The 21,729-nt window shown below is 38.7% G+C and overlaps 1 protein-coding gene across 5 annotated transcripts in view; it reads right to left on the bottom strand.

Annotated features, from left to right (window-relative positions):
* Window positions 1–98: 98 nt before the first annotated feature.
* ZNF197 (zinc finger protein 197) overlaps window positions 99–21,729 on the bottom strand; it is a 32,793-nt gene continuing 11,162 nt past the window's right edge. For 4 of the 5 annotated variants that reach the window (XM_059161984.1, XM_059161985.1, XM_059161983.1 and 1 more), the window contains one exon: window positions 99–6,431. In XM_059161984.1, the coding sequence (XP_059017967.1) occupies window positions 4,099–6,431 (2,333 nt within the window). In that variant the 3' untranslated portion in view covers window positions 99–4,098. Of the gene's footprint in view, window positions 6,432–7,386; window positions 8,001–21,729 lie in introns of those variants that run through there. The other variant, XM_059161986.1, reaches the window with a different exon arrangement.

Raw genomic sequence — 21,729 nt, 5'->3', positions numbered from 1 at the left:
AGCTTCAGCGAAGGGTACATCCCCACTCGGCAGTGCTTACGCGAGGCGCATACGCAGGAGCGTGAAGCCAGAAAGCATTTGTCTCTAGAAAACTCTGATAATTTTGCCTCAAACGTTTTATTTTGAAATACAAACGGTACAGAAAAGTTGAAAGAATGGTACCACGAATACCTGTATCCTGTATCTGGACTCAACATGTGGCTACGTTTTCCTTCTCTCTATATATATATACTGAAAAATATTTTGAAAGTTGTAAGCATCAAACCACTTCATTCCAAACACCAAAATGCATCCTTTAATAATATTATTCTCCAAACGTTATACCACCACCATTACATAATGGTAAGAAAATTAACAATTTCCTAATATCATCTAATATCCAATCATATTCAAATCTCCCCAACTATCCTAAAATGTGTATTTCATCATTTTGCTTTCAAATCGGTTTCACACAGTGCATTTGGTTATGGCTTTTTTAAAAAGTCTTGTTTTACCTTTCAAAGACACCCAGGAAGTTAGAAAGATAATACCCTTCCCCCAGTTTCCCTCAACAAGTACAACTTAAGTAATTATTAATATAAAATCAGGAAATTGACACCCGTACAATGTTTGTGTAGACTTCTACATCATTTTACCACGTGTATTTGTGTAACCACTACCACAATCAAGATACACTACTGTTCCAACATTACAAAGACCTTCCTAAGTGCTACCCCTCTCTCTCCTTCCTATTCCCTCCCACCATCCCCAGCCTCTGGCAACCACTAATCTTTTACCTCTATATAGTTTTGTCATTTTATATTATATAAATAGAATCATACAGAATACAACCTTTAGAGATTGGATTTTTTTTTTTCCAAACTCAGCATAATTTTCTTTAAATTCACTTGTCATTGCAGCAATGGGTCATTCCATTTTATTACAGAGTAGTAAGTATTCATGGCATAAATAGAATACTGTTCTGAAGGGGCGCCTGGGTGGCTCAATTAAGTGGCTGCCTTCAGCTCAGGTCATGATCTGGGGGTCCTGGGATGGAGCCTCGCATCCAGCCGCCTGCTCAGCTGGAAACCTGGTTAATCCCACTCCCACTCCCCTGCTTGTGCTCCCTCTCTCGCTGTGTCTCTTATTTTATTTATTTATTTACAAATAAATAAAATCTCCCAAAAAAGGAAGTTTTGGCCCCTTGTTGAAGTATTTGTGTTACTTACAGATTTTGACTATTAGAAATAAAACTGCTATGAACAGTGATGTACATGTGTTACATCTGAGTTAAGTTTTCATTTCTCTGGGGGGTCAATGCTCAGGAGTACACAAACTGGGTCATATCATAGTGCATGTTCGGTTTTGCAAGCAACTGCCAAACTGTTTTCCAGAGTGTATCATCTAACATCCTCAGCAATAAACAAGACCCCGTTTCTCTGTGTCCTTGCCAAGATTTAATAACGCTATGTATTTCTTTTTTTAAAGCTATTCTGTTGGGGTGCAGTCATTTTTAACTTGTATTTCTCTACTGGCTAATGATTTTGGAGAAATGTTTTTACATGTATTTTGCCCATTTTTTAATTGAATGAATCTATCATTGTTGAGTTCTGAGATTTCTTTATATAGTCTAGATACAAGTCCTGTTGGATATATATGATTTATATTTCCCCCAAATCTATAACATCTTATCACTCTTAAAAAATTTTTTTCAGAGCAAATTATTTTAATTGTGATGAGGTCCAACTTATCATTTTTCCTTTTATGGCGCCTGCCTTTGATGTCAGTCTAAGAGTTCTTTGATTACTCCTAGATCCTGACTATGGATGGATAAATGGATGGATGATATAGGTCTACAGATATCAAATTCCACCAGCAGCCTTTGTGGGAAAAGATATCCCTCTTCTACCGAATTACTATTGTACCTTTGTCAAAAATCAATTGAGCATTTGTGTGAGTCTATCTCTGGCACTTAGCGTCTTATAGTTCTTTAACATCTTTTAAAAAATAACCTCTCACCCCCACTTCTCATACCTTTCATTCTGGAAATTTTAATACATATGTAAAAGCAGAGATCAGTACAATGAACTCCCAATATTCATCCAGCTTCAACAATTATCACCTCTTCCTTTTTCATCATATTTTTGAAGAATCAGTGCAGTTTTCTTATACAATATACCCTGTTCTAAATTTGTTTCTTGTGTCATTTATCCTGTTTGTCTGCTTCCTGTATTTCCTGTTAACTAGCAATTAGGTCTAAGAAGCTTAATAAATTCAGGTTACACTTTTGGCTTATTCCATCACATGAAGAGGCACATAATGTAGGTGGTCTTGATCTTAGTGATGGGTAAGAGGTGAATGCCAGTTTCTCTGTTAAGAGTACATCTTTCCCTTTGTAATTACATAATCTGTAGTGATTCTTCTGTAGCAGAGATACAAAGCATCTCCATATACATTACCTCATAAGAACCTTGTGAGGTAGGTATTCTACTCCCTGTTATACAGATGAGGAAATCAAGGCTCCAAATAATAAACACATTTGCCCAAGGAAAGTAGCAGAAGCTCACTTTTACCTAGGTTTTAAGACTTTAACTCTTTGGGCCCTTCCATTTTTCACTCTTGTTTACCTTTCAGTCTAATGAAGAAGCATTCATTACGGAATGCTTCAAGGAAGCCCTCAAGGAACTCGGGCTGAATTGGTAACATTTATCAACACATCAGCTGAATGCAAGTATTAGAAACACAATGTGGATATTAAGGTATTTATAGTCCAGCTACAGAACTGGGAGTTTTGAGAATTACAATATAAAACTAGCTACTCAAGAATATAAGGTGAATTAAATCTACAAATGTACAAAAGAGAAAAGACTGAATGAATGATTTGTTCACAGGCAGTAATGGGCCTGACCAGAGGGTGGATTCTCAATTGATTTAATCAGAGCTTTAAGGAATTGATTCTGTGTGAAACTTACGTAGTAAGTTGAGTACTGGAACAGAATCTTTGAGTAACAAGCTTTCATATGTCAGCAATGGTGAAATGTACATTAGAATTGAGAATGAAATGGCAGAAATCATTAACTCAGGGGTTGGAGTTGAGGATTTTTCCCTATAAACAAAGAAAGCAACATAAGACTGTCCTTCCATTTTGACATTCTATATCTGCCAGGTTTCAAATTTGAAGGTTGAAAAATAGTATTCCTTGGCATCAGTGTTAACAGATGGACATAATAATGTTTTTCCATAAAAGCCAGTATTTCACCATCAAAACACAATAGGCATATTATCCATTAATCCCATCAAAATTCTGAAAACTATTTTTTAAAAAGTCTTCTTAGACTACTAAATATAAAGTTGGCTATTTACCATACTTCCTCTTACTATAAATATGAATATTTTTGAAGTTCCCAGAGCCCTAATATTGACATGATGAGCAAACATTACATTGTGCCATGTTCTAGATTTTGACCATACCTCTTTTACTCAACTTCATCGACAACTAAATTATTTCACAAAGTTTGTTCACAAACAGCTTTTCACTTAATCCTCAAACCCACTGAGGTAGGTCAACATTTGACTGACAGAGATACTGAGGCCTAGAGGCTGACTTAACAACATTACATAGCTAGTAAGAGAAAGAACCAGGACCTAAACCTCAGTCTTCTAATTCCAAATCTAATACTCTTAAGTTGTCCTCAATCTGCAGACTCTTGCCCACTCAACTCCATGTCTGACATGCCTTGATCATACAGTCAACAGAGACTTTTTGTAGCAGTGATGCTATTTTTAAAATGTACAATATACACCGTTTCAGAAACAATGTCCACTTTTTAATACAAAGATATTTTTGTTATCATTTACAACTACATAATTACATCTCATGAGCTTCTTCAGTCTTCAAGTGCTCTAAGGTCCCTTTCCAGAGTCATAACAAATGGTCTAAGACATAGCATTCTTTAACTAGAATTTGGTTTATGTTTTTTGTAGTCTTGAAAGTCTAGATTAGCTTTCTTTCACATGAAAACTGCTTGTCTATAAAAGGGTCAATCATGAATTTTTTCCTTGCAAGGACCATATACTGGCATTTGTCTAACAGTTACTTAAGTAGGCAGGGATTCTATCCTATTTTACAAATGACATTAGAGTTTCTGGATCTTTCTTTGACTCATTGGCATTTTGGAACCAAGAGAATTCCTTCACAGTGTGGATTTCTTGTTGAAGAGGAAGGTTTGAAGTCTGAGAGAATTCTTTTTCAGACTCATCACATTCACAAAGTTTTCCATCTGTATGAATTTTCTGATGTACAGTAAGGTTTTTTCTCTGCCTAAAAACTTTGCTACAATCATTACACCCATATGGTTTCTCCCCTGTATGGATTCTCTGGTGGCCAACTAAATTCCTCTTAGAAGTAAAAGATTTTCTACACTTCTCACATTCATATGGTTTTTCCCCAGTGTGCATCCTCTGATGTACAACAAGGTTTTTATTCTGACTGAAGTCTTTTCCACACTCATTACATTTATAAGGCTTCTCTCCAGTATGGATTCTTTGATGTACCATAAGATTTCTACTAGAGGTAAGAACTTTTCTACATATATGACATTCATAGGTTTTTTCCCCACTGTGAATTCTCTGATGTTCAATAAGGTTTCTGTTGTAAGTAAAGCCTTTCCCACACTCATTACATGCATAGGGCTTCTCACCAGTGTGGATTCTCTGATGCGCTATAAGGTTTGAACGGTAACTGAAGACTTTCCCACAGTCACTGCATTTATAAGATTTTTCCCTTGTATGAATCCGCTGATGTCCAATGAGGCTTTTCTTCAAAATGAAGCATTTACCACACTCATTACACTCATAAGGTTTTTCACCACTGTGGATTCTCTTATGTTCAATGAGGTTTCTGTTAGAACTGAAAGCTCTTCCGCATTCACTGCATTCAAAGGGCTTTTCTCCAGTGTGGATTCTCCGATGTACTAGCAGGCTTGAATTATAACTAAAAGCCTTCCCACAATCCTCACATTTGTAGGATTTCTCCTGTGTATGTAGTTTCTGATGGACCATGAAGCTTTTGCTCATGATAAAAGTCTTCCCACACTCTCGACATTCATAGGGCTTTTCCCCATTGTGTAGTCTCTCATGGTCAATCAGGTTTCTGTTAGAACCAAAGACCTTCCCACAGTCTTTACATTCATAGAGATTCTCTCCAGTATGGAACCTCTGATGTAAAATGAGGCTCTTCTTTAGAATGAAAACTTTCCCACACTCATTACATTCATAAGGTTTCTCTCCATTGTGGAGTCTCTGATGGTCAAAAAGGTAAGCACTCTGAGTGAAGGCTTTCCCACATTCAGTACATTTATATGGCTTCTCTCTGCTATGCATCCTCTTATGGTCAATGAGGTTTGATTTTGAATTGAAATTTTTCCCACATTTTTTGCAACCAAAAGTCTTCTTTTCTGTGTGAACTCTCTGGTGTAAGAGGAGGCTTTTGCTTCGAATGAAAACTTTTCCACATTCTTTACACTTGTATGGGTTCTCTGCACTGTGGAGCCGCTGATGGTCAACAAGGTAAGTGGTCTGAGCAAAGGTTTTTCCACATTCATCACATTTATAGGGTTTTTCCCCAGAGTGGATTCTCTGGTGCAGAATGAGGCTCTTCTTCAGAATAAAAGCTTTCTGACACTTGTTACATTTATAAGGTTCTTCCCCTTTGTGGAGCCTCTGATGGTCAATGAGGTAAGCATTCTGAGAGAAAACTTTCCCACATTCATTACATTTATAAGGTCTCTCCCCAGAATGGCGCCTTAGATGTATAATAAGGCCTGAATGCCTATAGAAGCCCTTTCCACACTCCTTGCATTTATAAGGCTTCTCCCCAGTGTGGATTCTCTGATGGTTTAGAAGGTAAGCACTCTGAGAGAAGGCTTTCCCACATTCATTACATTTATAAGGTTTCTCCCCAGAATGGTTCCGTAAATGCATTAGAAGGCTTGAACGCTGAATAAAGCCTTTTCCACACTCCTTACATTTATGAGGTTTTTCACCAGTGTGGATTCTCCGATGGTTTATAAGATGGGAGATTTTACTGAAATGCTTACAACATATATCACATTTATAAAACTTCTTTCCTTCAGTACCTATTAAACTTTCAGAAAGAGCAGAACCTGAAGTCAAGCTTTCTCCAAATTCCTTCCACTTCTGGCCTTGCATTTCTGGTAGAGTCCTTTTCTTCTTATCTCTTTCACAGACAGAAACTTTCTTTAGGGTATCTATTTCCCCTGTTTTAGTTCCCCAATGACTTGCCAAAACTTGCCATTCACAAGCTTCCTCAAAATCAAGGTTCTGAGGAACGCCTCCCTGAAGTCTTTTGGATGTTCCTTTCTGAGAATCAGCTCTTTGAGAAATGCTTGGCTTTGGTGTCACCTCCTCATTCTCAGTCATGGTCTCCCATTCTGGTAAAAGGAATTAAAAATGCAAATGTTACCAGGTCCCTGTGTTAGTGAGAACAAGATCTTCAAATGACTTTAAAACAAGCCAGTAGGGTACATTTTTATATGAATACAAAAAGAAGATACTTTTCATTAAACGAAAGCACAAAGCAGAATACTACACTGACAAGATTGTGTTTTAATACAAAACTCACTCAGACATTCTAAGCTCTCTGTCATCATGGAACAGATGTTAAAATATAAATGATATTGAGTAAACAGATGTAAGGAAGAACCAGAGAGAGAACATGGGATCATGTGTAGGTTGTTCAGACCATGAAGCTCAGGAAGATGAATGGAACAGGGAGACGCATTTGGCTTAAAAAGGACTGTCTCTTTATTTTCTTCCTGCTAGAATGGTGGAAACTCTAATGGAGAGAAAATATACTTTAGGACCCTAAAATAATCTTTAATTTTTGAAGAGTCAAGTGCACAAACATTTTTTAATTACTTGAAAGCAAGTAACCTATAGGGAAAAAAATCACTAAAAAGCAACTTAATGCTTAGAATTTATCTATACCCACTATTCCTTTTAAAATTGAGAAATGGAAAACACCAGGACTGAGTTAGATTCAATTAAATACAAAAAGGAAGGGGGCTGCCTGGGTGGCTCAGTTGGTTAAGCATCTGACTCTTGATTTCAGCTCAGCTCATGATCTCAGGGTCATGAGATTGAGCCCCACAATGGGCTTTGCACTCAGGATGGAGTCTGCTTGTCCTTCTCCATTCCCCTGCTTGTTCTCTAACAAGATTTCATTAAGATTTCAAATAAATGAAATCTTAAAATATACATAGAGAAATACAGAACAGAAAAAAAAATTGAGACATTTTAAAAACATAATGCATCTATAAAATGATGTGGCTGAACTAGTGAACTGCCAGTCCCTTTCTACTCCACATTCTCGAATATGGTAAAATGAGAAATTAATCTTTTTGAAATGTTTTGGCAACTTACTTTCACCATTCAAATATAAGGAGAAATTATGTATTTGTTCCCCAAATTATCTAGTAAGTAAATAATGTGAATAATAGTGGTATTATCTTCTATTAGTGGATAACAACACTGTTCTTCTAGACAAATAGAAAGAAAACACACAGGAAAGAAACAGCTATTTTATTCCATTATAAATTTAATTTATGAGAGGGTGAGGATAGAAAAAACCTAGTAAATGTCAACTTGAACTACATTCTTAGGCCAGTTTCTCCAGGATGTCCCTTTCTCCAGGATTCAGCAAGACTGCCAATCACACTGCCTCATCTGACTATAGGGATAGGCAATATTGGTATTCCAGTTTCCTCATTCACAGTGATTGGATGGAGTGGCTTCACAGTTTAAGCCAGATGCTGGTTTCAGGAAAGTTCTCTTTAAGCAAGTAGAAGTGTTTTAAAGAAGTAGAAATGCTTTTAAGAAGTGGAAGTGATGAGGGAGCAGGAGGCTGGCTGAGGATGGAGCAGGGGCTGGTGCCTTGCACCCCCTCTCCACCCACTCCCCTTGGTAATATGTGTGACATTCCACAGGCACCCCTGACTGCCCTAAAAGAAGAACAAATAGTTAACTTGCAGAGATCACAGTTCTGCAAGGAAGGAGTCTCTCTTGGTTTACAAATGTCCTTGAGATTTACAACAATGAAGTTGCCTTATCAATAGCCCAATTTCCAAAGATACATAACTCAGTTCCTCAAGCCCTAACGTCACCCTCCCCTCCATAAAAAACCGAAGGAGACGGAGGTAGAAGGAAAAGTAAATAAAGTTAAATTTCTTTTAAAACCTAAATCTCACTAACAAGGACGTTTGATAGCAGTAATGTAACATTCCACCAGGAGACTCCCAATTGTCTTTATGTTAGTGCCTCATTAGAGGGAAAGTGGCCTTGGCTTGATAGTAACCAGGCCTTCAATATCCTGACAGTCTTCTTTACCCCAATAGCCCTTCCGAACAACCCTTTGTCCTCACCTACCCAACTCCTGTGTATATAACCAGCCACTCCTCACAACCCGGGGCAGCCGCATCTCTGTCTGCCCACGGGTCCTGTCCCCATGCTCTAATAAACCACCTTTTTGCACCAGAGACGTCTTAAGAATTCTTTCTTTAACCGTCGGCTCTGAACCTCACCCCACCAAACCTTACCTAGGTTCAAGAATTTCATCAGAAGTGTTGCAAGTGGTTAATTGAGATGAAAAATGGTTAAAAATTAGCAATTCGGGGATGGGGGACAAGATGGTGGGGGAGTAGGAGGAGGCGCCTTTTTAGGCAGTACCCCAAAGTGAGCTGATTACCTACCAAAGAACTCCATTCGCCCATGAAATCAGCCTGAGATCAGAATTATACACATCTGGATCTCTACAGGGGCAGAAGATGCCAGTGGGCAGATAAAGCAAAATGGGAATGGCGGCAGACTGTGATCGTTAAATAAACAAAAGGGGGAGGGAGCCACCAGAGGCGACTGGTTGGAAAGTAATACCCCAATACAAGCAAGAGTGCCCTGCGTCTGGGGACCAGCATTAACTTGAGACTGGTTGAAAGCACTCTCAAAGAGCAAAGGATCGTGGGGGGGGGGGGGGATTGTGGGAATCGGGGAGGCTAGGGACAGGGGCTTAAGTCCCCGGTCCCAGGACAGCCTCCCCGGTGCTGAGGCAGAGAGAGTGCAGCGGAGAAACCAGGTCTTGGTTCCTAAGCCGCCAGCGCGCCCGAGAATGCGTGGGTTCTAGCTCCTGTGAGGGGATGGGAGCCACACAGGTTGGCAGAATGCGCAAGCCCTGCTACAAAGCCTGAGATACGCGCGCACGCCCCTTATGCTCCCCTGAGAGAGTTACAAAGGCCTGGCCGGCGCTCTTTGACCCGCGCCATTGTTTCAAAGCCTAAGCCGCGAGCCGCAAACTCTCCCCTGACAGAGGTGCGCAACCTGGTGAGAGAGCCTAGCTTGGTGCTCTCGGACCTGTGCCCCGTTCTCAGTGCCTGAGACGCGGGCACGACCCATAGCCACCTCTGAAAGAGGTGCGCGCAAGCCGGGCACTCTTAGACCCAGCAAGACCAGGCACTCCCAGCCCGGGCCAGTGGCAAAATCTCAGTGTGCGATCCCTGCTTGGAACCTCTCTGGCGGTCGGGAGCTCCCAGACAGCCGCCACTGCCTTGGCTTTGGGTACAAGCAAAAGATCCTGCACCCCCAGGGTCTGCAACTTGGATCCTGCAGCAGCCAAGGGGGAACTTATTTAGGCTCTGCACCCAGAAGGAGGCTTCTCTCTGAGAGGAAGATCAGGGTGCAGTTTGTTTTCCTCTAAAACTACAAAAACCATCAAAGGCAGTCAAGGTGAGAGAAAAAAAAGTGAACAAGCATAAAAACCACCAGAGACCAAAAGCCTGAAAAACACCAGTTTCCTCAGAGCCCACCCCCTTGAGGGGGGTGGGAGGACTTAACTCAGGAAACATCATTGACTGACAACCCACGTGGCAGGCCCCTCCCCCCAGAAAACAAACCAAGAAAGAAAAAAAAAAAAAAAGAGAAAAAAAGGACTACAAGAGAACCACCACTACTTCATAGGAAAACTTGTATTGTTGACTCGTTCCCCCTATTCCAGAACATTTTTTTTTTTTTAACACATAGGTAATTTTTTTTAACCTATTTACCATCACAACGAGCTAGGTGTACAGTACATCAAATTCCATAATACCCTTCTAACCTGAACTTTTTAATGTATACACCTATGTTTTTCTTTTGCATTTTTAGTTTTTGAATTCCTTTTTTAAAAATTTTAGTTTAGTCTAGTTTATTCCTTTTTATTTTTATCCTCTAATATTCATATAGAGTTAAACTTCAAAGTAATCCCCTTTCCCCAATCAATACTACCCCTATAGGGAAACCAATTTTTAATCCCCTTTATCTTAGGAAATTTGAGTCCTTTAACAAAGATATCAAGATACATCCAGGAAGAATCAAAACAACCTTCCTCACACACACTGAGAATTTATAAGAACTCTCTCATCTTCTTCTTCCACCAGTGTTTCTGTGTTTTTGTGTTTGTCCTGATAGCATATAAATCTTACACTTGGGATTCTTTTGGACGAGGTTCTTCCTTTATTTGCATATTTTTTTTTCTCTTGTCATATACTTGTATCAGTCTTTTTGTGTCTTTTTGTTTGTCTACTTCATAAATCTTACCTTGGGGCCCATCTGGGCTGAACCTTCTCTTTCATCTTCCCTTTCTTTCCTGTCTTTCTCTCTCTTTTTTTGTTTTCTTTTCTTTTCTTTTTCTTTTTCTTTTCTTTTGTCTCTCGTTTGGATGGGGAATCCTGATTGCTCAGAAGTGTTCCAGGGTGCACCTTGACTGCACCACGGTTGATACATCCAGCTACATCTGTTCAGTCATCTCCCACCAAAATGACTAGGAGGAGGAATGCCCAACAGAAGAAAAATACAGAGGATGGACCTTCTGCAACAGAGCTAACAGCTATCAACATAGACAATATGTAGGAAAGAGAATTTAGGCTAACAATTATCCAGGCAATAGCTAGGTTGGAGAAAGCCATGGATGACCAAATGGAATTGACTAGGGCCTAACTGAAAGTGACCAGACAGGATGTTCACAATGTTAGAGCGGAGCGTAAGCTACCAGGGAGGAGGTTCACAATGCTCTCAATGAGTTCCATTCTAATCTAAACTCTCTCAAAGCTAGGGTAACTGAGACAGAAGATAGAATTAGTGATCTGGAAGACAAACAGATAGAGAGAAAGGATCAGGAGGAAGCCTAGAACAAACAGCTTAGAAACCACAAAAACAGAATCAGGGAAACAAAAGATGCCACGAAGCATTCCAACGTCAGAATTATTGGAATCATGGAAAGGGAGGAGAAAGAAAGAAATCTAGAAGATATAGTGGAACAAGTTCTTCATGAAAATTTTCCAAATCTCATGAATGGAACCAGCGTTCATGTTCTAGAGACCGAAAGGTTTTCCCCCAAGATTACAGATTATTGAAAGTCCTCAAGACACCTAATATAAGAATAAAGAATTATAATTGTAGGCAGAACCTGTTGAAAGCAGCTAGGACAAAGAAGATCCTTACATACAAAGGAAACCCTATCAGAATAACATCCAACCTGTCCACAGACACCTGGCAAGCCAGAAAGGGCTGGCAAGATATATTCAGGGCACTGAGTGAGAAGAACATGCAGCCAAGAATACTTTATCCAGCAAGACTGACATTCAAAATGGATGGAGAGAAAAAGGGTTTCCAGGACCGGCAAGGTTTAAAAGACTATGCAACCACCAAGCCGATACTGCAGGAAATATTAAGGGGTCTTCTTTAAAGGAAGAAAAAGCCCAAGAATAGCATTGAACAGAAATATAGAGACAATCTACAGAAAGAAAGACTTCAAAGGTAACTCGATGTCAATAAAAACGTATCTATCAATAATCACCCACAATGTGAAAGGCCTAAATGTGCCCATAAAATGGCACAGGGTTGCAGACTGGATAAAACGACAGGACCCATCCATATGTTGTCTACAAGAGACCCATTTTGAACCTAAAGATACACCCAGACTGAAAGTGAAGGTATGGAGAAGCATCTTTCATGCCAATGGGCCTCAAAAGAAGGCTGGGGTAGTGATTCTCATATCAGGTAAGTTAGATTTTAAACTAAAGACTAAACTAAGGACATAATCCTTAAATGGACTATCCACCAAGATGATCTAACAATTGTAAATATCAATGCCCCCAATATGGGAGCAGCCAATTACATAAGAAAACTGTTAATCAAGATAAAGAGTCATATTGATATGAATACACTAATCGTAGGGAGATCTTAACACGCCTCTCTCAGAAATAGATCATTGAAGCAGAAAATCAATAAAGAAATAAGAGCATTGAATGACACATTGGACCAGATGGATCTCATAGATATATACAGAACATTACACCCTAAAACAACAGAATACTCATTCTTCTCAAGTGCACACGGAACCTTCTCCAGAATAGACCACATAATGGGTCACAAATCAGGACTCAACCGATGCCAAAAGACTGAGATTATTCCCTGCATATTCTCAGATCACAATGCTTTGAAACTGGAGCTCACTCACAAGGAAAAGTTCAGAAGGAATTCAAACACCTGGAAGCTAAAGGCCACCTTGCTTAAGAATGCTTGGATCAACCAAGAGATCAAAGAAGAACTGAAACAATTCATGGAAACCAATGAGAATGAAGACACTTCTGTCCAAAACCTATGGGATATAGCAAAGGTGGTCCTAAGGGGGAAATACATAGCCATCCATGCCTCCCTCAAAAAAATTGAAAAATCCAGAATACACCAGCTGTCTCTACACCTTAAAGAACTGGAGAATCGACAACAAATCAAACCAACTCCACACATAAGAAGGGAAATCATCAAGATTAGAGCTGAGATCAATGAGGTAGAAACCAGAGATACAGTAGAACGTATCAATGAAACTAGAAGCTGGTTTTTTAAAAGAATCAATAAGATCGATAAACCATTGGCCACACTAATCCAAAAGAAAACAGAGAAAGCCCAAATTCATAAAATTATGAATGAAAAGGGAGAGATCACAATGAACACCAAGGAAGTAGAAACAATCATCAGAAGTTATTATCAACAGTTATATGCCAATAAGCTCAGCAACCTAGATGAAATGGATGCATTCCTGGAAAACTATAAACTACCAAAATTGAACCAGGAAGAAATCGACAACCTGAACAGACCGATATCTAATAACGAGATTGAAGCAGTGATCAAAAACCTCCCAAAAAACAAGAGCCCAGGACCTGACGGATTCTCTGGGGAATTCTACCAAACTTTCAAAGAAGAAAGAACACATATTCTCCTGAAGCTCTTTCAAAAAACTGAAGCAGAAGGAAAACTTCCAGACTCTTTCTATGAAGCCAGCATTACCCTGCTCCCCAAACCAGGCAAAGACCCTACCGAAAAGGAGAATTTCAGACCAATATCACTGATGAATATGGATGCTAAGATTCTCAACAAGATCCTAGCCAACAGGATTCAATAGCACATTAAAAAGATTATCCACCATGATCAGGTGGGATTCATCCCTGGGCTACAAGGATGGTTCAACATTCGCAAATCAATCAATATGATAGAACAAATTAATATGAGAAGAGAGAAGAACCACATGGTCCTCTCATTGATGCAGAAAAAGCATTTGACAAAATCCAGCATCCGTTCCTGATTAAAACGCTTCAAAGTATAGGGATAGAGGGAACATTCCTGAACCTCATCAAATCTATGAAAGACCAACAGCAAATATCATCCTCAATGGGAAAAAGCTTGCAGCCTTCCCGTTGAGATCAGGAACACGACAAGGATGCCCACTTTCACCACTCTTGTTCTACATAGTATAAGAAGTCCTAGCAACAGCAATCAAACAACAAAGAGAAATAAAAGGTATTCAAATTGGCAATGAAGAAGTCAAACTCTCTCTCCTCTCAGATGACATGATTCTTTATATGGAAAATCCAAAAAGACTCCACCCCCAAACTACTAGAACTCATACAGCAATTCAGCAACGTGGCAGGATACAAAGTCAATATACAGAAATCAGTGGCTTTCTTATACACTAACAATGAAAATACAGAAAGGGAAATTAGAGAATCAATTCCATTTACTATAGCACCAAGAACCATAAGATACCTGGGAATAAACCTAACAAAAGATGTAAAGGATCTGTACTTGAGGAACTACAGAACACTCATGAAAGAAATTGAAGAAGACACAAAAAGATGGAAGACCATTCCATGCTCTTCGATCATGGAAGAATAAACATGGTTAAAATGTCTATACTGCCTAGAGCAATCCATACTTTTAATGCCATTCCGATCAAAATTCCACCGGTATTCTTCAAAGAGCTGGACTAAATAATCCAAAAATTTGTATGGAATTAGAAGAGACCCCGAATCGCTAAGGAAATGTTGAAAAACAAAAGTAAAACTGGGGGCATCACGTTACCTGATATCAAGCTTTTTTACAAAGCTGTGATCACCGAGACAGCATGGTACTGGCATAAAAACAGACACATAGACCAGTGAACAGAGTAGAGAGCCCAGATATGGACCCTCAACTCTATGGTCAATTAATCTTCGACAAAACAGGAAAAAAAATACAGTGGAAAAAAGACAGTCTCTTCAAAAAATGGCACTGGGAAAACTGGACAGCTATAAGTAGAAGAATGAAACTCGACCATTCTCTTACACCGTACACAAAGATCAACTCAAAATGGATAAAAGACTTCAATGTGAGACAGGAATCCATCAAAATCCTAGAGGAGAACATAGGCAGTAATCTCTTCGATATCAGCCACAGCAACTTCTTTCAAGATATGTCTCCAAAGGCAAAGGAAACTAAAGCAAAAATAAACTTTTGGGACTTCATCAAAATCAAAAGCTTCTGCACAGCAAAGGAAACAGTCAACAAAACAAAGAGGCAACCCACGGAATGGGAGAAGATATTTGCAAATGACAGTACAGACAAAAGGTTGATATCCAGGATCTATAATGAACTCCTCAAACTCAGCACACACGAAACAGGGAAACATATCAAAAAATGGGCAGAAGATATGAACAGACACTTCTCCAGTGAAGACATACAAATGGCTACCAGACACATGAAAAAATGTTCATCGTCACTAGCCCTCAGGGAGATTCAAATTAAAACTACATTGAGATATCACCTTACACCAGTTAGAATGGCCAAAATTAACAAAATAGGAAACAACATGTGTTGGAGAGGATGTGGAGAAAGGGGAACCCTCTTCCAATGTTGGTGGGAATGCAAGTTGGTGCAGCCTCTTTGGAGAACAGTGTGGAGATTCCTCAAGAAATCAAAAATAGAACTTCCCTATGACCCTGCCATTGCACTCCTGGGTATTTACCCCAAAGATACAGATGTAGTGAAAAGAAGGGCCATCTGTACCCCAATGTTTATAGCAGCAATGGCCACGGTTGCCAAACTATGGAAAGAACCGAGATGTCCTTCAACGGACAAATGGATAAGGAAGATGTGGTCCATATACATTATGGAGTATTATGCCTCCATCAGAAAGGACGAATACCCAACTTTTGTAGCAACGTGGACGGGACTGGAAGAGATTATGCTGTGTGAAATAAGTCAAGCAGAGAGAGTCAATTATCATATGGTCTCACTTATTTGTGGAGCATAACAAATAGCATGGAGGACAAGGGGTGTTAGAGAGGAGAACTGAGTTGGGAGAAATTGGAAGGGTAGGAGAACCATGGGAGACTATGGAGTCCGAAAATCAATCTGAGGGGTTTGAAGTGGCGGAGGGGTGGGAGGTTGGGGTACCGGGTGGTGGGTACTATGGAGGGCACGGATTGCATGAAGCTCTGGGTGTGGTGAAAAAATGAGTACTGTTTTTCTGAAAATAAATAAATTAATTTTTAAAAAAATTAGCAATTCTTAGGGCACCTGGCTGGCTCAGTCATAGAGCATGCAACTTGATCTTAGGGTTGTGAGCTTGAGACTCATATTAGGCACAGAGTTTACTTAAAACAAAAAACAAAACAGAAATACAGAACTGCCTTAAAATATGTATTCTAAATTTCTTGAAAGGAAAAAAATGCCTGGGTGGCTTAGTCAGATTAAGTGTCCGTCTTTGGCTCAGGTCATAATCCCAGGGTTCTAGGACGGAGTCCCACATTGGGCTCCCTGCTTAGTGGGGAGTCTGCTTCTCCCTCTCCCTCTGCTCCTTCTCCCTGCTTGTGCTCTCTTTCTCTCTTCCTCTCTCAAATAAATAAATCTTTTAAAAAATAAAATAAAATTCTTAAAAATAGAGAAATCAGCAATTCTTTTTTTTAATTTTTTATTTTTTATAAACATATATTTTTATCCCCAGGGGTACAGGTCTGTGAATCACCAGGTTTACACACTTCACAGCACTCACCAAAGCACTGAAATCACCAATTCTTGTATACACAGTCATTAGCTGGTTAAACTATTTTAACCAATTTTGGTACAGAAATTTTTGCATAGAAATCAGACAATGTATAGGCCCAGTGAGCTTTAGCAGACTTGGTGGGAAAATGTCAGACTGGTAAGAGGAAGTTGGTTACTTTCTGCAATCTTTGATGAAGCCTGCAAGAAACAAAGAGGCTTCCCTACTTCCAACCCTCCCTTTTTCTTTAATCCATGTCCATTCCCCTGCCAATTATCTTTCCAATAGGTAAATTTGATCATGTCACTCACCTGCTCAAAATACACAATTCTTCATTGCCTAGAGGATAAAGCACAAGTAACCAGCACACCCTAAGAGATGCCCTCATCCGCTCTCTGCCTATCTTTCTGGTTTCATTTCTTGCCATTACTCTTTATGCTCTAGACTCTAGCCAAAGAGAACTACATGTAGATACCTACACATGTCATGTTTCTTCTTGCTTCTCTATCACTGTCCATACTTTTTTCTTTTCCTCAATTGTTCTTCCTCTTCCCAATTCACACAACACAAGCCCAATACACTACACCCTTAAAAATAGGCCCAAAAGTCACCCCCCTAGACATTACCAAATATTACAGAAATAATAAGGATTCTAAGGGAATGTTAGAAATGATTCTGTGCAAATAAACTGCACAATTTAAGATGAAATGGGCAATTCCTTGAAGGACACAAATTACTAAAACTGGCTCAAGAAGAAACAGAAAATCTGAATAGATCTCTAAACTGAGTCAGTAATCAAAAACCCACCTGCAAAAAAAAAGCCCAGGCCCAAAGTACTTCACTGATGAATTTTACCAAACATTAAAAGAATACCAATTTTTCACAAACTCTTCAACAGAACACTTAGGAACACTTTACAACTCACTCTGTGAGACCAGTATTACTCTGATACCAAAACCAAAGACATCACAAAAAAAAAAATTTTTTTTAAAAGAAAGAGATCTACAGACAAATAGATCTTATGAATATAGATATAAAAATCCTCAACAAGATACTAGTCCACATAATACGGCCAACACATGAAAAAAGAAATTACACACCATGATCATGTGAGATCTATCACAGGAATGCAATATGGTATAATACTGAAAAATCAATTAATGTAATATACCATATCAATGTAATAAAAGACAAAAATCACATAATCATCTCAACAGATACAGAATAAGCATCTGGTAAAATCCAGTACCCCTTCATGAATAAAGCACTTGACATCAAGTAGGAATAGAAGGAGAACTTCTTCAGTGTGATAAAGATCTACCAAAAAAATCCAAAGCTAACATCAGACTTAATGGTGAACCACTGATGCTTTCTCTCTAAGAACCTTTAACAAGAAAAAGATTTCTGTTCTTGCCACTATGCAACATAGACTGCAGGATTCAGCGAGGGTAGTTAGGCAACAGAAAGAAAGAAATCATCCAGATTGAAATGGAGAAGTAAAACTACCTCTATTTGCAGATGACAAGACCTTATATGGAGAAAATCCTAAAGAATCTACAAAAAAAACCTGTTAAAACTAAGTAAATACAGTGAGGTTGCAGTATACAAGATCAATAAACAAAAAACAATGGGATTTCTACACAATAGCACTGAACAATCCTAAAAGGAAATTAAGAAATAACAGCATAGGGCGCCTGGGTGGCTCAGTGGGTTAAGCTGCTGCCTTCGGCTCAGGTCATGATCTCAGGTCCTGGGATCGAGTCCCGCATCGGGCTCTCTGCTCAGCAGAGAGCCTGCTTCCCTCTCTCTCTCTCTCTGCCTGCCTCTCCATCTACTCGTGATTTCTCTCTGTCAAATAAATAAATAAAATCTTTAAAAAAAAAAAAAAAAAGAAAGAACAGCATAAAAAAGAATAAAAGACCTAGGAATAAATTTTAAAAAGAAGTACAAAACTTACACTCTGAAAACTATAAAACATTGTTGCACGAAGTTAAAGACTAAATAAATGAAAACAAATCCCTTGTTCATATTTGGAAGATTTAATACTGTTAAAATGGCAATAATCCCCACACAGATATACAAATTCAGTGCAATCATCCCTATTGTAAAAACTGACAAGCTAATCCTAAAATTCATATGGAAACTCAACAAGCCTAGAAGAGCTAAAACAACACTGAAAAAGAGTAACAGAACTAAAAGGCTCACACTTCCTGATTTTAAAATGTACTTCGACAGGGTTCCACTGACATATAAGGATAGACATATAATCAAAGGAACAGAAATGGGGGTCCAGAAACAAGCCTGCACATTTATGGCTAACTGATTTTCAAAAGGGTACCAAAACAATTCAATGGGGGGTGGGGTTGGAAATGCTGCTAAGATAATGGATTAGGGCTGAGACATGGAAAGAATGAAGATGGACTATTATATCACATACAAAAATTAACTCAAAAGAGATAAAAGAACTAAACACAAGACTGAAATTATAAAACTCTTAGAAGAAAACACATATACAAATCTCCATGACCTTGAATTAGGCAATAGTTTCTTAGACACAGGACAGCAAACCACAAGCAACAAAAGAAAAGATAAATTGAAATTCATCAAAATTAGTAACTTTTGTGCTTCAAAGGGTATCACCGAGAAAGTGAAAAAAACACAGAATGGGAGAAAATACTTGAAAGTCCCATATCTGATAAGGTGTTTGTATCTAAAATACATAAAATCCTACAACTCAAGAATAAAAAGACAACCCAATTAAAATATAGGCAAGAATCTGAAAAGATATTTCAGCCAATAAACACATGAAAAGTTGCACAACATCTTTAGTCATCAGGGAAATGCAAATGAAAACCACAATGAGTTATCTCTTTAGATCCATTAGGATGGCTATAATCAGAAAGATCATAAATTACTAAAGACTGTAAATGCTGGGGAAGATTTGGAGAAACTCTGTGGTGCCTGGGTAGCTCTGTAGGTTAAGTATCTGCCTTCAGCTCAGGTCATGATCCTGGAGTCCGAGGATGGAGCCCTGCATAATGCTCCCTGCTCAGGAGGGAGTCTGCTTCTCCCTCTGACCCTCCCACTTCTTGTGCTCTCGCTTTCTCTCTCTCAAGTAAAATCCTAAAAAAAAAAAAAAACGATCTGGAGAAACTGGAACATTTACATACTACCAGTGAGAGTGTAAAATGGCGCAGTAACTTTGGAACAGTCTGTCAGCTCCTCATATGATTAAACGTAGTTACCTTATGACCCAGTGTTTTATATTGATAGATGTTTCTATGATCTGTCTTGCATAACCAACCACCTAGACTGCATGTATGCAGGCAGGCTACAGAATCTTGTTTGTGAGACTCAGGTTATGTGAATAACCTTGGAAGTCTCATTATTTAAAATATATTATCTGGCCTCCAGGTCAGAACTAGCCCTTCTGGATGCCAAGAATTATAAATCTAGCCTCACATCCCCTCCTCCTACAGGCGGGGCTAGCTTCCCAAGTATGTAACCTGGGAGGGGAGGCAAACACGAACAGCCCTGGCTTCTTGAAAATACAAAAACATGGTAACATAGAAACGTAGCTCACTCCAAACCGCACATAAAGGTACAAATGTTTTAACTTCAGACCCCATCATATCTGCCCTTTAAGTATGGCCCTTATGGGGATGATCAGTTGGAAGTCTCACCTTCAGTCTCCCTTCAGGTAGGATGCTCCACCCAAGCCTCTCAATCGGGACTCCAGCCAGGCTGTCTCCACCAGGCTTCCCCCAGCTAATGAGGTTAGAGGTTGTGTACCCGACTTAATGTAGCTTTATCTTATTTCTCACTTACTGCTTACTACTGCTCTCATTTATGTGTAGATTCCTTTCCTCTTCTGCTTCTATTAAATTTCTATAAGAATAATAATAAAGTTTTCTTTCCTTTAGAAACCAAAACACAGGTAGTGCATCTTTTTACAGATCACCCAGCTAGTCCAATCCTTGGTATATATCCAAAAGAAATGAAAACATACATCCACACAAAAACTTGCACACAGCACCTTTATATAGCTCAAAGGTGGAAACAAAATTTTTATAAGTCTATCAACTGATGAATCAATAAAATGTGATATACATACACACAAGAGAATATTATTCGGCATTAAAAGGAATAAAGTATTAATGCACACCACTACATGGATGAACCTTGAGAACATTATGCTAAGTAAAAGCAGTTACAAAAGACCATATACTGTATGATTCCATTTATATAAAATGTCCATAGAATAGACAAATCTAGAGAGATAGAAAGCAGATTAATGGTTGCCTAAGGCTGGGGTGGAGGGGCATCTGGCTGAAATGAATGTGACTGCTATATGGTATAAAGCTTTTTTGGGGGGTGATGAACCGTTCTAACATTAATTGTGGTGATGGTCACACAATTCTGCATATTACTAACAACAACTGCATTGTAATCTTTAAATGACTGAATTAAAGATATGTGAATTGTATCTCAATAAAACTGAGCCTCCCTCTCTGTAAATCTTTCCCAAGCTACCCACTCCGGACCCACCCTCCTAGTCCTACTATCCTAAGCTTCTATGGGCTCCCACACTTGTGCACAATTTTATTACATAGCATTTGTCATGCTGTATTGTAATTATTAGTGTAAGTGTCTACCACTCCAACTTGAATGTTTGAAGGCTGGGGTTAAGCTTAATATATAGGAAGGACTCAATATGACCTGAATTTCTTTTCAATTCTATTCCAATCCCTTATATAAACATAAACAAATCTTTTATAACTGAAACAGTGTGTGCAAGACATCTGAGAATCTGCTTTTCCACCAAATAGTTTATCAATGCATGGAAATTGAGAGTGCAGAATTGTTATATTTGAGAGTGTCGTAATGTAACTCCATGTCAAACACCATGGTTTGCTTAGTACTTTATCTTGGGGCATTAGTGTGTGCCCAACTTTTAACCATTATAAATACTTTGCTGGTACTATCCTTAGACATGTTACTCATTTTCCTCTTTCTGAACCATTTCCTTAAGCCTTTCCTTAACCTTTCATCCTCAAATGAAAATCAGATCAAAGGGGATAAATCCTTGGGTATCTGTTTGCTGAAGTCCCAACAATATTGCAGTTGAAGCCTAACTTATTTGTTAAAATTGATTCAAATTTCTCTTTCCTCACAGAGCTAAACTAAATAAGCAATTCCATTTTCTTCTCTCTTTTTTTTTTTTTGTTTAACTCAGACCCATCAAAAATTTATTTTGGCTTACAGAATGAGTTATATGGATCCATGGTGAGTGTTTTTCATAAAATTCACCAATTTACTCATAAAACATTTTTAAACTCTTAAAA

Source organism: Mustela lutreola, chromosome 2 (assembly GCF_030435805.1).
Source record: "Mustela lutreola isolate mMusLut2 chromosome 2, mMusLut2.pri, whole genome shotgun sequence".
In the NCBI taxonomy this organism is placed as follows: domain Eukaryota; kingdom Metazoa; phylum Chordata; class Mammalia; order Carnivora; family Mustelidae; genus Mustela; species Mustela lutreola.
The sequence above is the reverse complement of the archived record's forward strand: the minus strand, read 5'-3'. Positions and strand labels throughout refer to the sequence as shown.